Source organism: Procambarus clarkii, chromosome 6, assembly GCF_040958095.1.
Source record: "Procambarus clarkii isolate CNS0578487 chromosome 6, FALCON_Pclarkii_2.0, whole genome shotgun sequence".
Classification (NCBI taxonomy): domain Eukaryota; kingdom Metazoa; phylum Arthropoda; class Malacostraca; order Decapoda; family Cambaridae; genus Procambarus; species Procambarus clarkii.
Genome location: NC_091155.1, coordinates 8,553,969 through 8,577,119, shown reverse-complemented (window position 1 = coordinate 8,577,119; position 23,151 = coordinate 8,553,969). Strand labels below are relative to the sequence as shown.

The 23,151-nt window shown below is 42.2% G+C and overlaps 1 protein-coding gene across 1 annotated transcript in view; it reads right to left on the bottom strand.

The window, feature by feature from the left end:
* Nucleotides 1–16,182: 16,182 nt before the first annotated feature.
* The window catches only part of LOC123753488 (mucin-22-like), a 33,647-nt gene continuing 26,678 nt past the window's right edge, over nucleotides 16,183–23,151 (bottom strand). The window contains exon 2 of the mRNA XM_069309348.1: nucleotides 16,183–16,824. Coding sequence (XP_069165449.1) covers nucleotides 16,183–16,824 — 642 coding nt within the window. The remainder of the gene's footprint in view (nucleotides 16,825–23,151) is intronic.

The window sequence follows — 23,151 nt, the reverse complement described above, 5'->3', positions numbered from 1 at the left end:
GACTTACACCAGCAAGCCTGGAGCTGAACCATTTACCACTGTGACTTACACCAGCAAGCCTGGAGCTGAACCATTTACCACTGTGACTTACACCAGCAAGCCTGGAGCTGAACCATTTACCACTATGACTTACACCAGCAAGCCTGGAGCTGAACCATTTACCACTGTGACTTACACCAGCAAGCCTGGAGCTGAACCATTTACCACTGTGACTTACACCAGCAATCCTGGAGCTGAACCATTTACCACTGTGACTTACACCAGCAAGCCTGGAGCTGAACCATTTACCACTGTGACTTACACCAGCAAGCCTGGAGCTGAACCATTTACCACTGTGACTTACACCAGCAAGATTGGACCTGGAGATCACGAAGAAGCCGCCCATGTTGAAGTCCGGGAAGGCGCCCATCAGGTCCAGCAGCCGCCCCAGCTGGAGGGTGAGACAAATACTCTCAGGAAACATACAACTCGAATATAAAACAACTCAGAGAACAAAGTTTATGAAGAAAAACGCAGTAAAGAACACAAAAAACGTGTGTTTATACGTGTCAGACGGTCCCTGCTGGCCTGAGTGTGTACTACGATAGCTGAATTCTTTGTAGTAAACATTCTATGAAATATTTTATATAATAATGTGAAGATATTTATAGCCATATTACGCTGTTTGAAAAAATATTAAATGTTTATTGTAATGCTGCGAGTCAAGTACAGTTCACTATTGTGTGTTCTACACACTAATATTGATTTGTTCTTAACTGTATGTGTATAATCTAGAGTACATACAATAAAATACAATGTAATTTTAGTACTTTTCTTACTATTTTATTACTAATTAAATCAAAAGTAATTTTATACTTTAAGAGACCTGCAACATTTATACTGCAGCAATATTTATTTCTTTGTTTGTCTTTTTATGCATGTTAAGGGAAATGTTGCAATCAATTTGTTAAAGTATTTATAAAACAGAACTTTTGTGTCAAAAGTCAGTGACGCAGAGTCTTTTGTCTGTAGTTGATGACCAGCTGGGACTCATAATGTAGGCGGTTCGTGAGTTGTTGGGACTTATAATGAAGGGGCTCATGAGCTGAAGGGAGATATAATGAAGGGGCTCATGAGCTGAAGGGAGATATAATGAAGGGGCTCATGAGCTGAAGGGAGATATAATGAAGGGGCTCATGAGCTGAAGGGAGATATAATGAAGGGGAGCTCATGAGCTGAAGGGAGATATAATGAAGGGGAGCTCATGAGCTGAAGGGAGATATAATAAAGGGGGTTGCGGCCCCAGCATGGGGCCCGTACCTTGTCAAGCACATGACGAAGCTGAAAAAGGTTCAAAGGTATAAACCACTATGCCACTAAGGAACATGAGTTACGAGGAAAGGTTGTATGAAAAGCACCTCACATCGCTGAAAGACAGAAGAGCTCTGAGAGACATTATCACCACATACAAAATTCTCAGGGGAATTGACATGGGGTCGTAGTCCTAAAGCCCTGGGCTAGATTCCCTGCTGAGGTGGAAATATGAAAAATAGATTGGTTATTACAGCGGGTTCCAAGAGTTAATTGCTCGATTCTGCAGACACAAATAGTAAATACACACACACACACACACTCACAGAGCCGTAGCCTATGAGCAAGGGTTCGATCCCCGGCAGAATTGGAAACAAATAGGCAGTTTTTTCACCCTGGTGCCCCCTGTTCACCTAGCAGTAAATAAGTACTTGTGAGTTAGACAGCATCTATGGACTGCTGCCTGGGGATGTGTATGTATGCGTGTGTTAGAGATAAATATATGAAGTAGACATAATAGAGGAAAAATATGTTGGTTAGAAAGGTGGGGTCCAAGAGTTAATAGCTCGATTTTGCAAATACAAATAGTAAATACAAATATAAAGTAAATACACCCACACCATAAACAACATTATCAATAAACACTATTAAGCTTTCACGTTAGAAACAAAGGCGCTTATATCGACTCTCACTTAAGTGTAATGTCACACTTAAGTGAGACATTACTCAGGATATCCGCCTCGAGAGAATATTATTTGTGAAGCCATCACCACTCTGGAGGTGATGTGGTGGTGATGGTGGTGGTCTGGGGGTGGTAGTGGTTGTAGTGAGAGGGCACGAAGTCAACGGTATAGGGGGTTGAGCGTTGTGGTTGGGGGGCGGCTTTCCCCGACCTGTGTTGGGAGTCAATTTTTAGTTAGGATCACTCCTGTATCTGATAAGGTGTGATAGGATCTAGTCGGGGAGTAATGGAGTACGTGTAATAAACCTCCTTTCTCCCAGACCTCACTGATACGACAGGTTTCGAACAGCCGCGTCCAACAGCCTAGTTGACCTGTCCAGCAAAGAAGAGGCCTGGTCGAGGACCGGGCCGCGGGGACGCTAAGCTCCGAAATAAATTCAAGGTAACCTCAAGGTAACCCTACAGGCTTCCAATTTCAAAGGTAGTCTGATAAACAAATCCACAAAGGGGCCTTGATGAGACTAAGGCTCGTCTGGGATCCCTCATCAGGGCCTTTGTGGATTTGTTCAATTTATATATCACGTTACTGTGATTTGTGTGTGTATTGTTGTCTGATGGTTTTAATGTAACCTTTATTCCAACGAGTTTATCGATGGGAACATTATTGATTAGAACAATGTAGCCATTGTGATACGCCGGACACCGTTGATAATTTCAATCGATTCTACATATAGTATTAACATGGGGGGGGGGGGGGCCGGTAGCTAAGCATTCGGAAACCGAATATGTTATAACAGCGACTAGACCAACCCAATTAACCAAATCATCACCTTAAACTAGTCACTCTCCTCTGGACAACCAAGAACTTGTATGGGGGCAATGTTTGAACTTTGGTTAGTCTTCAGGTGGAAGCCTCAGAACACCTTCAGGATTGAGTTATATACCAAGTTGTATTGCTCTTGATCATGTCGTGGTGTAGTTGTCTAGGGCGTTTGCTTGGGAGAATCTAAAACACAGGTTCGAATCATCTCATGGCTGCTACTTATTTCCTCATTGATACGTCACGATAATGTGATTTCTTTGTGTATTATCATTATTAATATTTGATAAAAATCTACGCTTAAGTATTTGTGTGTTTTTGCACCAAGTCTTATGCACTCTCCTGAGTGCTTTGTCAAGGTCTGAGTATTTGGTTAGGACGAGACTTACATCTCAACGTCTAATACGGTTGTTACCATTTCGTTTAGATTCAGCTACTCGGAACAAAGAGTTCCAAGTAACAGGGGCTATGGTGAGTCGGTAGTGGACTTGTCTGGTACAGGAGCGGAGCTGTAACTGGGTTGCTACCCATATTGTTGTTGTTTTGATTCAGCTACCCAAAACAAATACTTCCAAGTAACACGAGCTAGGGTGAGTTCATAAGTGGAGGCTCTTTGGAGCCATTATCTGTATCAATAGCTGACAGTAAAGATCTGGGGATAGATGGGGGTCGGTTGGTGGGATCTGAGGGGTGGGTTGAGCGCCTGGGTCTCTGGTCGCGGATGTAGAAGGGTTGTTTGTTTCTCTTGGCTTCAACCTGGGCCTTGATATTTTTCTGTCTGCGGGGGCAGTGGTAGGAAATTCCGGGTCTGATTGCCATCGCAGAGCAAGCAGCGATGGGTTGTTGCCTTGCATATGGAGTAGTGATGGTCCAGTGCGCACAGGCTGCACTTCTGGAGGGTGCTGACACTTGTTGGTGGGGTGGTATTTGTAAGCCGAAGCAGTAGAAACCTTGTGTGGCAGCCTGGTTGGCCGCAGCTAAGGTGGTGAAAGTAATCTTCATTAATGATTTGTTAGTGCTTCAGAACTCTAGATTGAATACACCGAGGTTCGGATTTTCGTCTTCGATATTGTCCATGATCTTATGTTGTGGTCGGTCAGCGATCCGATGACTGGTCCTGCTGGTAAAAACAGTTCTTCCTGCCAGGAACTAACGTGAAAAGTGAGGATGTAAATAGTGCTCCTTGCGAAGTATGTCATCGTTGGTCAAGAGTTTTTCTAGTTCTTTCTCACATGAAAGAAGAGTACGATATCATCACCTTCCTGACTAATGTCAATGGGTGTAATGTGAAATCCTTCAGGACCTTTAGAATATCTCTTTTCCAGAAAGTATGACCGTCAAGGAGAGGTAGACCTAACCTTTAGACGTTTGGCTCGCATTGTGTCCACACCCTCACCGGGTCACAGTGTGTGTGTGTGTGTGTGTGCATAGACAATCATTTTCATGGTCGTTACCCATGTTGTTTTAGATTCAGCTACTCGGAACTAAAAGCTCCAAATACCCAGGATCCAGTCCCTCCTATCCTTCCTGACCTCCTGACCACGTCACCTCTATTCCCGACTGCCGATGTGTTACGGCCCTACTGGGACGCAACCGGGTTCTTCTCTGATGGTATTAGAGTTTGGGTATCCGGCCCCAAGTTAGTAGAGGCTTTCAAGGGGTGTGTTCCGTAACGCAAGTTAAAACAATGTGGGGGGGGGGGGGGGGTACACAAATACACCAGTATTCTAACATGTATATTCCCTTATATATATATATATATATATATATATATATATATATATACATAATATTTATATTCCCACCACCATATGTAAAAAGTCACACATGGGAATTATTACTACACAATTATATACAGCTTCGTCTTCTTCCGAAGACACTGGACACTCGGCGACGCTTCCTCTGGGTAGCCTTTCCTGGTCTCCTCCTCCATGGCCCAGAACCCACGATGAATACACCCTGGCCACAGGCCAGCCAAACCACAATCCCACTGGGTGCTTCGTCGTGATGGCCTACAACCACGGTCCAGCCTGTAGCTGGCAGGTACTAGTCAGCTTCGCTGTCAGGCCACTCCTCGACTAACACTAGGGTTGTGAGCCCTAGGCAGGAGCCTCGTGTGACTCGCTGGTCACCCTCCTCGGTCGTCACCTCAGTGGGTGGTCTCTTCCACCAGCCAGCCCCGGATACGGCGAATCCCGTTACTGCCACTCCTCAGGCAGGCAATCATACACTTAGCAGAGTTCGTCCAGGGGTGGCTCACAGCTTCTACAAAGCAGACTGGTGAAGAAACCTTGGCTGGATTGGGTAGACTAATTCAACGTACCTCACAACCGTTCTAGGTTGACTCTGAAAACAGACACGTCATCAGTACTGGGGACACTACATGGGACCACTAGTAAACATCACTTACTAGCTTAGACACAAACGTCCACCCCTTCGCTCCATAGATGGCGTTCACTGTCTAAGCGCCACCTCACCAGAGGTCAGCAGCAGCTACTTCGCGAGCCGACTAGGACAGGAATCCAGCGCCTGTTGCCGGCATATCCTGTCACCACTAGATGGCGTTGTCCATGTTGTGGGGTTTTCGGGAGAGGACTCACAGATGGCGTTGTCATCACTGCTCTGTGCTCCGATGTGGAATTTTGGTTCGTAACACGATGTACCCGCGGGGATGTCTTCTGTGGAATTATGGTCAGGTGTCCTTTATTCTGATATTCTGATGTCCTTTATGCTGATATTCTGATGTCCTTTATCCTGATATTCTGATGTCCTTTATTCTGTAACTTGATATTCTGAGAACTGTAGTTGTTATTAATGAAGGCATCTGCCTAGATGCTATCCCCCGTAACTTCTTCCAAAGGAGAGCAGCTTTTGGGACTACTTACATTAATCCATTTATTTTGATTTAGTTTTAGTTCACTTAGAATAATTTTCTTCTAAATCTATCCTCGGAAGTAAAGCATTTGTTACCAGTGAAAGTATTCAGAGTGTTTATTAGAACTCCTTCTACTACCCGTTATTGTTCTGATATTATTACTTTCATAGATTATTTCACACACACTTTTTAAAATCATCCTTATTGATTTTCCCAACTCTGGTTTGCTAGAGCATTATTACCGGCCATGATTCTACACGCATTTTTGGGTTCTTCAATTCTGATCTCAAGTTTTCGTCATGTTTCCCCCCCACATTGTCTTCAAAGCAATCTCTACAAGGTAATGAATAAATGCCTCCCAGATTACTATCATCTTATACTCTATTCTTAGAAACCCTTTCCCTAATTATATTGGGGTGATTGACCAAAACTTTATGTCTTGAATCAATTGTATTCTGGGTCAGTTAATTTATTTGAGGGTTATATGATTATTTCAAAATTGTTTTATTATCAGGATTCCAAAGTCGTTTTTCGGGTTTAATGACAAGGATGCCTTTAGCTTTACAATGTGCTTTTTCCCTAGACCCGAAAGACAACTTTGGAATCCTGATAAGAAAAGAATTTTGAAAAAACCATATAACCCTCTATTAAATAAACTGACCCAGAATACAATTGATTCAAGGCATAAAACAGTTTAAATTACTCCAATACAATTAGGGAAAGGGTTTGAAAGAAAAGAGTAGGGGATGATTGAAATAAAGGCGATGTTTATACAATACATTGTAGAGATTGCAAAGAAGTATATGTAGGGAAGTACAGAAGTACATCTTTCATGTGGTTCATATGTATATCTTACTTGTGGTTCTCAATAGATGTACACCTTACGTGGTGTTCTTAAAATATGTACACCTTGTTTGTGGTTCTCTACAGAAGTACTCCTTACTGGCTACTTGTGAGAGAGTGTCTCTCAAGATTCTCCCACAGCTGATTTGAATGGCTCATTGCAGTGCACAGTGCACCGATCTTGTGCACAAGGTCCTATTTCTGTTAACCCTGGATAGTGACCTGGCATGTTGGGTATCTCCAGAATGCCCACTTAACCAGGAACACTTTCATAATACGGAGGCCGCCGTATGCCCAGGCAGGAAGTAGATACAGGGAGTTAAGCATACTTGCCACCAAAGGGTCAGTGAGTACATTGGCTGGTGCCCGCGTGAGAGACAGTAGAGGGGACATGCCAACGAGACGACCGTCTGACCTCTGGGGTCAATCGGCGCGATGGTGAATAACAGCTATGACGTGGTCGTGATGTGTTCATGACGTCACTCTTGCTACTGCTCATTGAATGAGCTAATATGATTGGTTCCCGCCCATTTGCTGCAATGCTATTGGTCAAATTGTAATCCTCTTGTGTGTGCCCCACAAGATGCCCTGAGCTTCAGCCAAACCATTCAAGTGAGGGAGACCAAACCAAGAGGACGTGTTCTGTTCTGTCTATTGGCCAATAGACTGAACAACCATCCATTCCTCACCGTCAAGTTAACTCAGCGTCTGAAAATATACCACACACTCGCCCAGAATCACGAGTGTGAATATATTGTTCAGAAGCCTAAAATGACAAATCTCCAGAGCAAAACAGACTGGTATCAGGTAACCCCTGGTGACGAAGATCGTTGTGAGTGACTTAAAGTGAACTAAGGCAGTGCCGCCGCCTAAGTAACCTGTGTGTGACTTTACCACAAGTGTACCTGCATGGTACCACAGCCGCCGCCACTCGTCCCGAGTGTGTACCTCAGTACCTCGAGGCGCCCGCCGCCGCCCTCTCTACTACGTGACGTCACCACCTTACTCATCGCCAGTGCCAGTGTGTGTGTGCGTGTGTTTGTCTGTTAAGCATACAGCCTGCCCTACTGCAAGTACCCTCCGTGTCTACGAGCGAAACCAGCTGTCAGGCCACCTACGAGTGCTTGTATAAATGTGCCTGAGTGAGTGAGAGAGTAAGGAAAGGTACCTTATCTGTAAGTACAAGATTTTGTCATTTTTTATTGTGTCTGTGTTGATCTGGGTATCAACCACAGTTCTCACCTACTCATACCTGTCACAGGTTATAGGTGAATCGACGGTGAATGCGTGTTTATCTGTGTGGTATCACGGCATTTCACTCGTCTGTGCATGTGAGTTTCACATACACCACACATTTAGTATTGTGTGACATTATTATTGTGCATATTATTGCCTGTCCCATTGACACTGTAGTTGTGTTTATTGCATATCATCATTACCGAGTATCCGGCTGGAACTCGTGTGATCCCTTTGCATACCGGCAGTTAGGTTGCCGTGTTAATGATTGGCTGTCAACTGTGTTAAGTTAGGTGTTTCTCCACGAGTGGATACGAGTCGATTAGCCAGACGTCAAGAGTCTCGCTAATATAACCATAGCTTTGCTGACGCCAATCTAAAGTAAATCAAGCACCCTGTGTATCAGTGGTTAAGTTAGTAAATAAACTACTGTTAAGCTTTATGCGATGTTTCCGTTGAACTACTTCTGAATACTGCCAACATTACTCAAGCCTTCAGCTCTAGGTGCCTCCAACACCGAGTTGCCTATAAGTCACTAAACTATAAATGTGATGAGGACCCTAGGAGTCCCTTAAAGTGTTAAATCATTGAGGAGATTCCAACGATCAACGTGGAGCAGGACCAGGTGAGGCTAGTCTGAGAAGAGACCCTCAAGGACTCTAACTCGACCTTGCTCCCAGGCCCTGTACGGTTGCTCTCGTATTTTCTATTCTGCTAATTCCGACAGCTTCGTGAAGCGTCTGCCACATGTACATTGGCGACGTACGCATTGCAGCCGTGAAAACAAAAAAGAAAACCCCCCACACTACTAAAGTTCAACGCAAGTTAATATAAGGTAATGAAACTAGGCGAAGGATACAGGAGGCCAGACACAGAATACCGAATGAAAGGTGAAGTCCTTCATGAAACGGACAGAGAGACAAATCTAAGAGTTGATAATACCCCAAACTTATCTCCTGTAGTCCACATCATCAGAATAACATCAGCGGCTTATGCAAAGCTGACTAACATCAAGACTGCCTTCAGGAACCTGAGTAAGGAATCTTTCAGAACCTTGTTTATTCCATATGTAAGGCCAATCCTGAAGTATGGGGACCCAGCATGGAGCCCGTACCATGTCAAGCACAAGACGAAGCTGGAAAATGTTCAGAGGTATGCCACTAGGCTAGTCCCAGAACTAGGAGGCATGAGTTACGAGGAAAGGCTGTGTGAAATGCTTCTCACGTCGCTGGAAGACAGGACAGTTCGGAGAGACATAATCACTACCTACAAAATTCTGTGAGGAATTGACAGAGTAGATAAAGATTGCTTGTTAACATGGGTTGTATGCGAACAAGGGCACAGAGGTGGAAACTGAGTACCCAAATGAGCCACAGGGACGTTAGAAAGATTTTTTTCAGTGTCATAGTAGTTAACGGATTGAATGCACAAGACAGTGATGTGGTGGAAGCTGACAACATATACAGTTTAAAATTTAGATATGAGAGAGCCCAGTTAGCTCAAGAATCTGTACTCGAGTTGAGAGGCGGGACCAAAGAGCCAGAGCTCTACCCCCTCAAGCACAACTAGGTGAGTACCTTACATTTGGTTCCCAACAGATGTACATCTTACATGTGGTTCTCAACCGATGTACACCTTACATGTGGCTCTCAACAGATATACACCTAACACGTGGTATTCAACAGATACAAACCTCACATGCCTAACGGAGTCTAACACTTACCTTCTTGTCCACAGCGTCTCCAGCAGTCGTCGTGCGCAGATCTAGGATTCTGCTGCGAAGGTCGTTGCGCTACGGTCAGGTGGACAAAATAAAGGACAGTGATTATAATAAAAACAACACAACAACTATTTATTAAATGTAATACTCATAGATAAACACAGTTGCTGGACCGACCAAGATGAATAAAGCTCAGGAAACTGACTATTGGCATGCTGTGAGTCGAGCTAATTACGGAAATAGAAATAATATCTTTGTTTTCAATTACATAACATACGGTGTTGGAGGAGCCGAGATGCCAAGGTTTACTAAATATATTTTCTCATCATTGTACTCGTCAAGATTAGTGGGCAGTCTAAATTTAGATAAATATATAAATAATTTCACTTTAGGAAGAAGTGTCTGAAGAGAAAATATGGCGCTAATCGAGGAAGAAAGCTAAATGTACTTCAAAGACCGCAAAGACTGATCAAGTGACTACGAACCTCTTCAGTAACTCGTTCAGGCGCAGAGCAGAGGACCGCCACCATCACCACGCTCCTCACCAACACACAGATAGAGTAGACCAGATCATCGTCCTGGATCATTGTTACAGAGGTCAGCAAGAAGAAGAAGGCAGCTGTGATGAATACGAAGGAGCAGACCATAATGAAGATGACGGGGGCGGCGAAGTAGGTGTTGAGGGAACGCTGGCAGTCATGCAACTTGCGTGTCAGCCACACAGCTTCATCCACGTCTCTGGCGGTTAACCTCCGGCGGGTCCAGTGGTTCTCTGCTTCATTCATGTATTGGTAAATGGCGGTAGATGATTGAACTTGTACGACTGTGAGAAAGTCTTTATCCGGGTTGAGAGATTCAACTCCGGGTAAACCAAAAATATTTGCTGGGAGTATGCTTGCAAAACCATTGGCCATAATCGATGCTGATACGGAGAAAATTAACATAATGCTTACGCAAAGCAATTGTAAAATCACGTTAACTGTGCAATAATGTGCACCACTGCTTATATAAAATTTAAAAAAACTTCCAGAGTGTGATAACTCATTAAATGACTCAATGTATTTCCCCAAGACAATTCCGATCTGAAGAATTAAACTTACAATAAAAATCACATATGTTGCAAAGAAACGCTTGTAAACACGAACATTCTGCAAGTGGGGCAGAATGTGATCTAGAACCAGATTGACTTGATGGATGAGCTGGGCTAGGCTAGAGCTCCTCACCAGGAGGTAAATGAATATCAACAGCCCCAGTACGAGGTTGTTTACCCTGGACAGCCGCTGAGCGGTTAACAGTGTTGTTGTCGATACTTTATTTCTGTCGTAAATTTCCATATTATATAAAGTTTCAGAAATTGAAAACTGACATATTAAATTCATTATAATTGCCCAGGACCAGACCACCAGACACGGGCTCCTCCTCAGAGAGCGGGGAAATCTGGTAGCTGGAGAAGACTTGCTGGCAGCAAAACTCTTCCTTCTCTCTTGACTCACGGTCTCCAGGGACCCTCGGGTTTCCCATTTGTATGGCAATCCTCCAAATAATCGCAAAAATAAACAGCATGTACGAAACACCTTCAATGTAGATATCTCCATTAGGGGTTTCCAGGGTGTGATGGCCATGTTGTCAGCTGGTCAGTTGTAAGCCTGAGGTAGAGGGTGCGGTCAGCTGTGAACCGGTGGTAGAAGGTATGATCAGGTGTGAGCCGGTGGTAGAGTGTACGGTCAGCTGTACATGGAGGCTGGAGCGTCACTGGGAGGCAGAGTGATGATTGAGAGGCGGAGCTCACGCTCCGCCCCTCGAGGTAATGGATATCAACGTTACCAAAAAAAATCCAATGTGGGCGATTGAACCTGCAGCTGACAAATATACTCCCATGAGCACGTTTTAGAGGATTTCATTTGTTATACAGCATTATACAGATGCACAGCTGGGGGTGAGGCTGTACTTAACAAGCCTCCAACTGTGCTTCAAAAAGAGTCATTTCCATTTTTTTTTTTTTTATAATTGCCAATTTTTTTCACAACAAGAAAGTCTAGTGTTTTAGCTATGTTTTAGGCTTCAAGTGAGAGAAGCCGAGCAACACTATTTTTATTTTTACTTTTTTGAGTCATCAACTTTTAATAATACCGAACAAATGACTCACAAGTATTTGTTCAAAATAATCTATATAAATAAAAATGGAAATGTTCGTTTATTCAAAATCGCTAGTCTCAGAAAGTTCTTTACCGATTGCTTTGAAATTTTCACACAACTTTCCATTTGCATCCGAGCGGTTTTTTATATACATACTATATAGATGTCACGTTTGTGACGGGGGAAAAAACATGCTTTTTTGGAAAACTGTGTTTTTCGTGTGAGAGAAAACTTTGAAACCTCTACTGATTGCTTCTAAATTCTGACACAACGTTGCATTCGAATAGGCGCGTGTTTTTATATACATGCCTCACCTGTGACATGAAGAAACATGCTTTTTAAAAAAAAACAGCTCCATCTGTTTAACATAGGAGCAACACGCGCTGTAATCTCCGAAAGCTCTTCTCCGATTGCTTTGAAATTGACTCAACATTCCATTCGAATACGCACATGTTTCTATATACCTACTATATAGGTGCCACACTTGTGACAGGTAAAAACATACTTTCTTTTTGTAAAACAGTGCCATCTGTTGCACGTAATAACAACACACACTCTATACTAAATATGTTATGATTTCATTTCAATGTTTCCATTTGAATTGATAAATAGAATCTTCATGGATTTCGATTTATTTTTATTTCGATTTAATTATCTTGTGTGAAACTGCATTGGAATTGAGCTCTGTTGATTACCATACTGTTCAGTTCGTAAGTATAAGTATAGATAAAACACCTGTGACAGGTAAAAACATTCTTTTTTTAAGAAACAGCACCATCTGTTGCACATAAGAGCAACACTCGCTATACTAAATATGTTATGATTCCATTTCAATATTCCAATTGCATTGACAATTTTAATTTTAATAGATTTCGATTTATTTTCATTTTGATTTAATTATTTTGTGTGACATTGCATTGGAATTTAATTGTGTTGTTTACCATACCATTCATTTTGTAAGTACAAGTATTGATGCCACACCTATGACAGGTAAAAACATTTTTTTTTTAAACAGCTCCAGCTGCAGCCTGCAAGAGCAACACACATTATACTAAATATGTTACGATTCCATTTCAATGTTTCCGATTTCATTGATAAAATGAATTATCATTCTTTTAGATAAATTTTAATTTTGAATTAATTATTTTGTGTGGAATTGCATTGGAATTATGCTGTGTTGTTTACCTTACCGTTCCTTTCGTGAGTATAGTTCATATTTTATTTTTTTTAATTGTTTTGCATTTTGTTTTTTTTACCTGTTTTTCTTATATTTCAGTGATTGGAATATCAAATCATTTGATGTTCCCAATTTTCTGATGGTAACATCAGATCATTTGGGAATGCATCGGACGAGGGAGTGGGGAATGGTGGGGAGGACGAGGGGAAGGGAGTGGGGTATGGTGGGGAGGACAAGGGACATGGGAGGGGGTAATGGTGGGGAGGATGATGGGACGGGAGAGTTGGGGATGGTGGGGTCGAGGGAACAGGGAAATGGAGAATGGTAGGGAGGACGAGGGGACTGGGGAGTGGGAGCTGGTGGGGAGGTCTAAGGGGACGGTGGAGTGGGGAATAGTTAGGAGGACGAGGGGACGCTGGAGTGGGGGATGGTGGCGAGAACAAAGGGATGGGGAGGGGGAAATGGAGGGGGAAATGGAGGGGGATTACGAGGGGACGCTGGAGTGGGAAATGGTTGGGAGGACGAGGGGATGGGGGAGGTAGGAATGCTTACGAGGGGGAGGGTGGGAATGGTGGAGGAGGACTGGGAGACAGGGGAAGGTTGCTGTGGCTGGGTACAGCTGGTTTTCTATATAAAAAAGGAAGACTATACCGACCTCCTTATTAAAAGCAGCTCGAAGCCGACGGAGAACCCTTTACAGCAGTCAAACGTGGTATATATATATGTACACCTGTCCCCACGAAGGATGTAACCTTCAATCTAAGTTCATAGGTATGACGTCGACCAAGCTGACGAGGCGTTTGACCTGTCATCTTCAATCAGGTGCCTCCTAAAATCACATGAGACAAGCCCATGACATCACCCTAACAAGAAAAATGTTGAATAAAAACACTTCCATAATAGACAAAACACTGGATGTAAGAAGATTACAAATTCTTGAAGCAATAAATATAGAAATAGAACTACCTACCATAAATACCCAAATTATGGAACTATTCATTCTACCCACCATGGTCATATATCAACGTTAGTTTTAACTCAAATAAAATAAAATGAACTCATACATACTAAAATGTATAGGTCTATCATTTCATAAGAAAATTTTTAGAAAAATATATAAATTCAGGAAAACTTGGCTTATTAGGCAAATCATGCCTTTCACATTTGGGTGAGGTGAGGTGAGATGTAATACGTTATTACGAAACGTGCTTCGCAACAGACGAGAAATAAAAATGAATTTTGGAGAACTAATCTTTCAATTACCATCGACAGTGAAAAGAAACATAAGAAATATTGAGAAAATTCGTGTTAGAATATAATATATATATATATATATATATATATATATATATATATATATATATATATATATATATATATATATATATATATATATATATATATATATATATAGATATATATAGATATATATATATATATATATATATATATATATATATATATATATATATATATATATATATATATATATATATATATATATATATATATATATAATCTGCCTGTCCCTCGGTATCTCAGTCTGTCTCTCTTCTCTGTCCATCTGTCTGCCCCTTTCTCCCGCTCTCTTTTTTCTCTGTATTTTTGTGTGTCTCCTTTTCTGTCTGTCTGTCTGTCTATCACCCTTGTCTCCCGCCAAACACACAACGAAACTACGACGTTACTTCAATGTTTGAACAAGTTGTAATAATTATCTAACAAGTTGTAACAACTTTCTAATACGTTATAAAAACTTTATAAAAATGTAACTTTTGAAACAAGTTGTAACAAGGAAACAATAGCGACCATTACGTTGTTTGTTTACAGGGCTGTTTGTCTGTCTCTCTCTGTATCTCTGTCTGGTTTTCTCTTACTCTCTTTCTCCCTCACTCTCTCCTCTCAATAAAATAACTTTTATTACCTAATTATTACAAAAATAAAAGAATTTGCATAAATGTTTTAAATAGTTGCTCTAAAGCGTTAAATTATGACAAAAAAAGTCTTTGTTGACACGTTTTAGCCTCGCATTGTAAATCTTTTTAAAATTTCTCAAAATCATGTTTTGAAATAGCAATTTTAAGCAACAAAAAACAAATTTCATTTTTAAACGTTCTAAAAAAGAAATAAAAGTTTGCTGGGGTAGTGGGCAGGCTAAATTCGAGCAAATATATGAACGATTTCGCTCTGTAAGATGTTTTAAATATACTCACACGACCACCAAAATTTTAAAAATACTGAATTACGAACCTTTTCAGTGACTCGATCAGGAGCAGAGCAGAGGGTCACCACCAGCACGACGTTCCACACCAAGTCACAGATGAAGTAACTCAGACCATCCTGGATCATGTTAGCATAGGTCAGCAACACGAAGAACATGAGTGTGATGAAGATGAGGGAGTAGACCATGATGAAGATGACGGGGGCGGCAAAGTAGGTGTTGAGGGAACGCCTGCAGTCATGCAACTTGCGTGTCAGACAGAGCTTCATCCACGTCTCTGGCGGTCAACCTCCGGCGGGTCAATGGTCCTCTGCCTCATACATGTGTGGGCCAATGGCTGCAGAAGGTGATGATTGAGTTTGGACGACTGTGAGTGAGTCTTTATCCAGGTTGGGAGATTTAACTTCGGGTAAACCAAAAATATCAGCTCTGAGTATGCTTGCGAAACCATTGGCCATAATTGATGCTGATGCGGAGAAAATTAAGATAATGCTTACGCAAAACAATTGTAAAAGCAAGTTAACTGTGAAATAATGTGCACCACTGCTTATGTAAAATTTTAAAAAACTTCTAGAGTGTGATAACTCATTAAATGACTCTAGAATCTTGGAAAAGACAAACGAGCCCCGAAGGATTAAACTTACTTTAAAAATACTGCACGTTGCAAAGAAAAGTTTGTCAACAGAAGTATTCTGTAAGTCAGGAGCAATGTGGTCAAGAACAAGATTCACTTGACAGATGAGTCGGGCAAGGCCAGAACTCTTCCCTAGGAGGTGAATAAATATGAACAGCCCCAGTACAAGGTTGTTGACCCTGCCCAGCCACTTGACGACTGACATTGTTGACATGGATGTGATTATTACTTGATGTTTGTTGTAGATTTCCATATTATATAAAGTTTCAGTCGTCAAAAACTGACATATAAAATTCATTATAATTGCCCAGGACCATACCACCAGACACGGGCTCCTCCTCAGAGAGCGGGGAAATCGGGTAGCTGGAGAAGACTTAGACTTGCTGGCAGCTAAACTTTTCCTTCCCTCTTTACTCACGGTCTCCAGGGACCCGTGGGTTTCCCATTTGTATGGCAATCCTCCAAATAATCGCAAAAATAAGCAGCATGAACAAAATACCTTCAATATGGATATCTCCATGCGGGGTTTCCAGGGTGTGATGGCCATGTTGTCAGCTGGTCAGTTGTGTGCTGGTGGTAGAGGATACGGTCAGCTGTGAGCCGGTGGTAGAGGGTACGGTCAGCTGTGAGCCGGTGGTAGAGGGTACGGTCAGCTGTGAGCCGGTGGTAGAGGGTACGGTCAGCTGTGAGCCGGTGGTAGAGGGTGTGGTCAGCTGTGAGCCGGTGGTAGAGGGTACGGTCAGCTGTGAGCCGGTGGTAGAGGGTACGGTCAGCTGTGAGCCGGTGGTAGAGGGTACGGTCAGCTGTGAGCCGGTGGTAGAGAGTACGGTCAGCTGTGAGCCGGTGGTAGAGGGTGCGGTCAGCTGTGAGCCGGTGGTAGAGGGTACGGTCAGCTGTGAGCCGGTGGTAGAGGGTACGGTCAGCTGTGAACCGGTGGTAGAGGGTACAGTCAGCTGTGAGCCGGTGGTAGAGGGTACGGTCAGCTGTGAACCGATGGTAGAGGGTACGGTCAGCTGTGAGCCGGTGGTAGAGGGTACGGTCAGCTGTGAGCCGGTGGTAGAGGGTACAGTCAGCTGTGAGCCGGTGGTAGAGAGTCCAGTCAGCTGTGAGCCGGTGGTAGAGGGTACGGTCAGCTGTGAGCCGGTGGTAGAGGGTACGGTCAGCTGTGAGCCGGTGGTAGAGAGTCCAGTCAGCTGTACATGGAAGCAGGAACGTCACTGGGAGGCAGAGTAGTCGCGCTCCCGCCCCTCACGGTAATGGATATCGGCGTCACTTAAAACAACAATGTGTGCAATACACAGAGAGTAATCACACTAACGTGATGTAAAATTGGGAACTCTATAGGAACCGTGATGAGGATTCGAACCTTGCGGTGGGTATACCCACGCTCATGCCCCAGAAAACCAGGCCATGACATGGTCAAAGTAATTGCAACCTTGCATTCTTCTGAACACATGAGTGTTTCTTATGCTTCCAATGAAGTCGGACTACGATTTCCACAATTTCCCCCCCTCCCCCCCCCCCCGCCTCAAGCACTCTTGCTCTGTCATCTATCTCTGACGCTCCTCTTCCAATATGTGGGAACCGACCTGTGAGATTTATATTTATTTAATTTATATGAATTTATATTTACGTTAATTTATATACTTCGATAGCAATTTGTATAATGATAAGTGGACTGTATTTCTGCAATAATCTCACAAATCGATCCTCTACACATTAGGGGGGGTTTATATTAAATGAATTTATATATATGCAGCCAATCAAACTACAGTATTAGACTACATACATTGAAGAGGTTCCTTATCTTATAGTACAGCAGGTCTTAGTCCACCAGGTATAACTAGGTTGTAGACACCACATTTTCCCTCTTTGAGGTAGCTTCCATCACCCTGGTAACTGATGCACAAAGCATGCTTCCTCGTCTTGATCTGTCAAAAGGGCGCTAGCTGTAAAGCCAGAATCCTATATATGACAGGTATATCAGAGAAACACTGTACATGGAACAATGAAGACCTGGGCTAATTACCTTTAGTTTGAGGCTACCACGTGCTCTAACCGGGACACCCTATATAATGACATTAATGGCCATAAATGAAAGATACATGGGTTTCGGAAGAACACTTAACTTGATTTGTTGACAGCGTGTTGATAATGGTACACCTTTGGTTTCCATAACACTTCGTCCAAGTAAAATTAACAGGAGCCGAATTGCTCCCTGCGCCTCTGGTCTATTATAAACAATGGCAATGTCTAACACTCCATACTACTGACGCTACTGGCCGACATTGTCCAGATATAATAGGAGCCGAATTTGCTCCACGCGTCTCGGAGGTGACAACAACAATGGCTGCCCCTCCTTCCTCACTGACGCCTGGCTTACATTGTCCAGATGACAGAAAGTGATAGAAGGGTCACATTTACTCTACTTTAATATTGATAATTAAGTTAATTTATATGAGATGTTTTATGATGGTAAAGTCCAAAGACTAATGTATTTAAGAATAATTCCCACCATAATAGGTGGTGAATATAAAATAGTATGTGGTAATGATATTCCGTTTTCTATAGACGGTAATTCCACTACAAGTTACGTTTTCTATGGGTTAACTTGTTTATACAACACAGCAATTATTATCTGTCTGTATGTTATATTAAATGGTGTCGGATTTTCCGACATAATTCCCCAGGGGCTGCTCACGGGTCGAAGTCCTAATTAGAACAGACGAACACCGATACTCCTCCTTCGAATTATTAGATTAATTTGATGTTAGTAGTTAATAATCACACATTTGTGCGTCTGTTCGTACAGGACGGATGTCCCGCACTAGAGTTGCAGGGGTTAGAAGTCTAATGCGATTTCATTTCCCTGTTAACTCTTGAAAGGCTAATATTCAAGCCTAATTACATATTATTTAACCCAGAAGACTGAATGTGATCAAGTACTACAGTCAAGTATGATTCAGGGACTGCAGTGAGATCAGTGACATTAGATATAACTTGAAGTTTGTTCAGGTAACTGGTCACTGATATATAAACACTGAGCCCCATGGAATACATCTTGATTAAATAATAAATGTATCAAATCAGTCATCAGATTTATTGGGGTTTAATTTAGTTAATTGATTCAGAAGATTGAATAGCTCATCATTAAAGTAAAGTATGGTTCTGAGACTGCAGTGGGTTCAGTGACATTGGTCGCAGTGACTTGTAGCTGTTTAGGCTACTGTTCACTGATTTGCCACTGAGGCCTCATGAACTCTTCTTCAGCTTCAAATGATGATACTAACATCAACCTCTGTTATTATAGTCAGCTGTAATCTCCTTAGTATAATGCTACTGGAGAAATATAATCAGCTGACAAATTTAGATTTCTATTGGTATTGTTTATCTGCAGGCATAGGTCTCCTCAGGCTTGATACTGGGCCTGAGAGTAATTTACCTCCTGCAGAGTTTAACATGGTTATGCCCTGATATTTAGTAGGGCTACCGATGAATCGATGACAATAGTCTGTCCCTACAAGGAGACCGAAGTCGGTGAGGTGATCAGACTTAATATTATCTGCCAATTTTATTCCTCTATTTCTCAGGAATTTGGCTGTTGCTCTTAGACCTTGAACTTGTAGGTCTACTGGTATTTTGTCCACCACAATGGCTTGTACTCGACAGACGTACCTGCCTAAACGTACTGATGGTTGTACCACCTGGTAGACTTGAGGTCCTGCATCTGTTACAAACCCTGAGATGTTGAATGACATCTGGGCTACAGGCTTTAATTGTAATTCATCTGCCAACTTTTTAGTGACATATGTTCTCTGGGATCCTTGGTCAAACAACCCACGGGTATGGACCTTGGCCCTCTTATTCAGGATGGTAATTTGGGCAGTAGGCAAAGTCGTATTACCTTTAGACTTTGCCGATTGGACACTCTTTGTTTGTTGCACCTTGCAGTACTGTACTGTGGTGGGAATGCTATCTTCCACCTTGGGTCTTGAATACGTTAGTAGTGGGATTGACGCCTACAACCGTGCGTTTTGGTTTTTTCCGGGCCCGGTCTCCGCACCCTCTGATTCCAGTACGCCTACAACCGTGCGTTTTGGTTTTTTCCGGGCCCGGTCTCCGCACCCCCTGATTCCAGTACGCCTACAACCGTGCGTTTTGGTTTTTTCCGGGCCCGGTCTCCGCACCCCCTGATTCCAGTACGCCTACAACCGTGCGTTTTGGGTTTTTCCGGGCCCGGTCTCCGCACCCCCTGATTCCAGTACGCCTACAACCGTGCGTTTTGGTTTTTTCCGGGCCCGGTCTCCGCACCCCCTTATTCCAGTACGCCTACGCCCGTGCGTTTTGGTTTTTTCCAGGCCCGGTCTCCGCACCCCCTGATTCCAGTACGCCTACGACCGTGCGTTTTGGTTTTTTCCGGGCCCGGTCTCCGCACCCCCTGATTCCAGTACGCCTACGACCGTGCGTTTTGGTTTTTTCCGGGCCCGGTCTCCGCACCCCCTGATTCCAGTACGCCTACGCCCGTGCGTTTTGGTTTTTTCCAGGCCCGGTCTCCGCACCCCCTGATTCCAGTACGCCTACGCCCGTGCGTTTTGGTTTTTTCCGGGCCCGGTCTCCGCACCCCTGGATTCCAGTACGACTACGCCCGTGCGTTTTGGTTTTTCCGGGCACTGTCTACGCGCCCTGGGTTTTCTCTATTCAACTTGCCTAGGGATTAAAAAGCCGGTCCCTGGCATCACCAAATTTCGTTGGCTCAGTGACCCTGCACAGACATTGCTAATGGTCAATTACGTCACCAGCTAGCCGCTCAGCATTCCTGCACCGGCATGTTTGAGGGGATTAAAAAGCCGGTCTATGAGTCGTGTGTTTTGCGATACAACAGTGTCCTTGAAACCTAATATAAAATACCATCATCCCTAGTCTATTTTTAATTTCATATTTACTTCCAACCATCACCCATTACATTTATCAAAGGGGATCATGTATATGAGGGAAGAACATAACTTCAGCACTGCAAGAAGTGTTGTGTGTATTTTCAAGTTCGTCCCCTGCTGCCTGTATTTACCCAGGTCTTTTTCCTAAATATAAAACTTATCCAATTCATTTCCTATTCTGTTTCATGTTGATACGTATAATAGGTTATTAATATTCCCCTTTACTATGACCATTCAGTCACACCTCTATCATGTCACCCCTATTTCTTCTTCGTCGTCGTCGTTCTAGAGAATGTAATTTGAGCTATGACAATCTTACTTGAAGGATCGTTTATTAAGCATAGGGCAAAAAAAACAGTAACCCTGAAACCTAATGTAAAATACCATCAACCCTAGACTATTTTAAATTTCCTATTTACTTCCAACCATCGGTCATTGCATGAAACAAAAGGGGAGCAGCACTGCAAGAAGTTATTTGTATATTTTTCGAGTTCTTCCCCTGTTACCTATATTCACCCAGGTCTTTTTCCTAAATATATAACTTATCCAATTCATTCCTGTTCTATTTCATGTTGATACGTATAATGGGTCATTAATATTGCCCTTTACTATCATTCACAGCTCTATCATGTCACCTCTATTTCTTTGCCTTTCTAGAGAATGTAATTTAAGCTTTGTCAATCTTTCTTCAGAAATTGCTTATTGAGCATAGGGCAAAATAAAAATGAAAACTTACTATCTTTCATTTGTATGAAAACAGTCCCCTGCCAGGCGTAGTGACTTCAATGCGATTTCAGTACTAATCCAATATTACTGTATAAACTAACAGTACCCTGCCAGGCATGGAGACTTCAATGCGATTTCAGTACTAATCCAACATTACTGTATAAACTAACAGTCCCCTACCAGGCATGGTGACTTCAATGAAAAGCAAGCCTCTCATGTTTTGAAATAAAGCCTTCGTTTCTGACGTCATCATCCCTAATGTGGCGCGAGGCGCGCTAAATGCGGATCCCAGGAGGTTCACACATAAGTGTGAACTCTTAATCAGGCTTAATACCTCACCTATACTCTATGCTTCATCAGAGTTGATATTCAGCTACAATAGCTCGTATTTTCGCTCATTGCTTATATTTTCTGTTATTCATAAACCCGATCAAACCTTCCTAACCTAACCTAACCTAACATATTATTTATAACAAACAAATACATTCTACAGAACAGTTTTTGTTGTTGTTTAGTGACATCGTGAAAAGCGAGCTCAGGTATAGGGATAAGGTATTGATGGTCATTAGCATATAGGTGTGAAGGTATTACAGTACCTTACTGGTCAACTATGTATGACGTCACCAGACAACCAATGCGACCTTTGGCGTCCTACTGGCATGTGTATTTGATGTTATTAATCAAAAATGACTAGACTATCCATCCCCACCTAACCTAATCAGAGGTATAAGAATATACATTTTAGTCATCCACAACTGTAATCATTATTCAGTGATAAGTTCAAAAGTATAACAGAAGCCCAAATGTCATACTGCAATTTAAGCAGAATCGTACATCTGGCAGCATAGCAGGTGAGCTGAACATAAGAATAAAGGTAACTGCAGAGGTCCTATTGGCCCATACGAGGCAGCTCCTATATATTTCCACCCAATCTCATTCATGTCCACCCTATGCTTAAAACAACCAAGGGATCCCACTTAAAGTATTAGTTTACAATAATAGTTTTAATAAATAGCTCTTATTCTAGTTTTATACACAACAGCAATTATGAAAACCCTATAGCTAGATATTCTACTATAATCCACAAGTAGTTACCACACATCTGGCAGTACAGCGGATTAGTGGCTGTGTTCATAGGCTAGTCAACTGTCCTCACATCCATCAAATAGATATCCAAATGTCGCACCTCAATTCATCCATCTAGCAACTCAGCTGGATGTTAGCCACTATATTCATAGGCTAATCATTTCTACACCTCAAAAAATCCTAGTCTTGCTACGCAAATCAGCTTACTTGTTTCTAAACCAACACTCGCAAATACAATCATGCATACCTACACATACTTCAAAACCTATGCATTCATAGAGAATAGCCTAGTTTTTGCCACCATTTCCCCATTAATCAGATGTAATTTATGCCATACACACAGAAAATACTGCATTTACACACCAAATATGCCATTTATGCACAAAATATACTATTTACACTCAAAATATACCATCACATAAAAAAATATGAGATTTTCATACAAAATATGTCAGTTGCAAACAAAAATATACCATTTACACAATATTGCATGTACACTCAGAGTATGACATTTACACAAAGTACGGTATTTTGCACAAATATATCAAAATGCTTATACATTTAGACAATCAAAAATGCACTTTAACTAAAATTACACAATTTCACAAACGTAATTTTCACAAAATACCCACACATTGTCTCATAAACCAAAATACACTTACACCATAAAGATCTATTTTATCAAATTACAGAGCTTACACAAAATACACAATTTTCACACACAAATACAGTTGCACCAGTTCCACTTCAACAAATTAAAAACACAACGTGCAT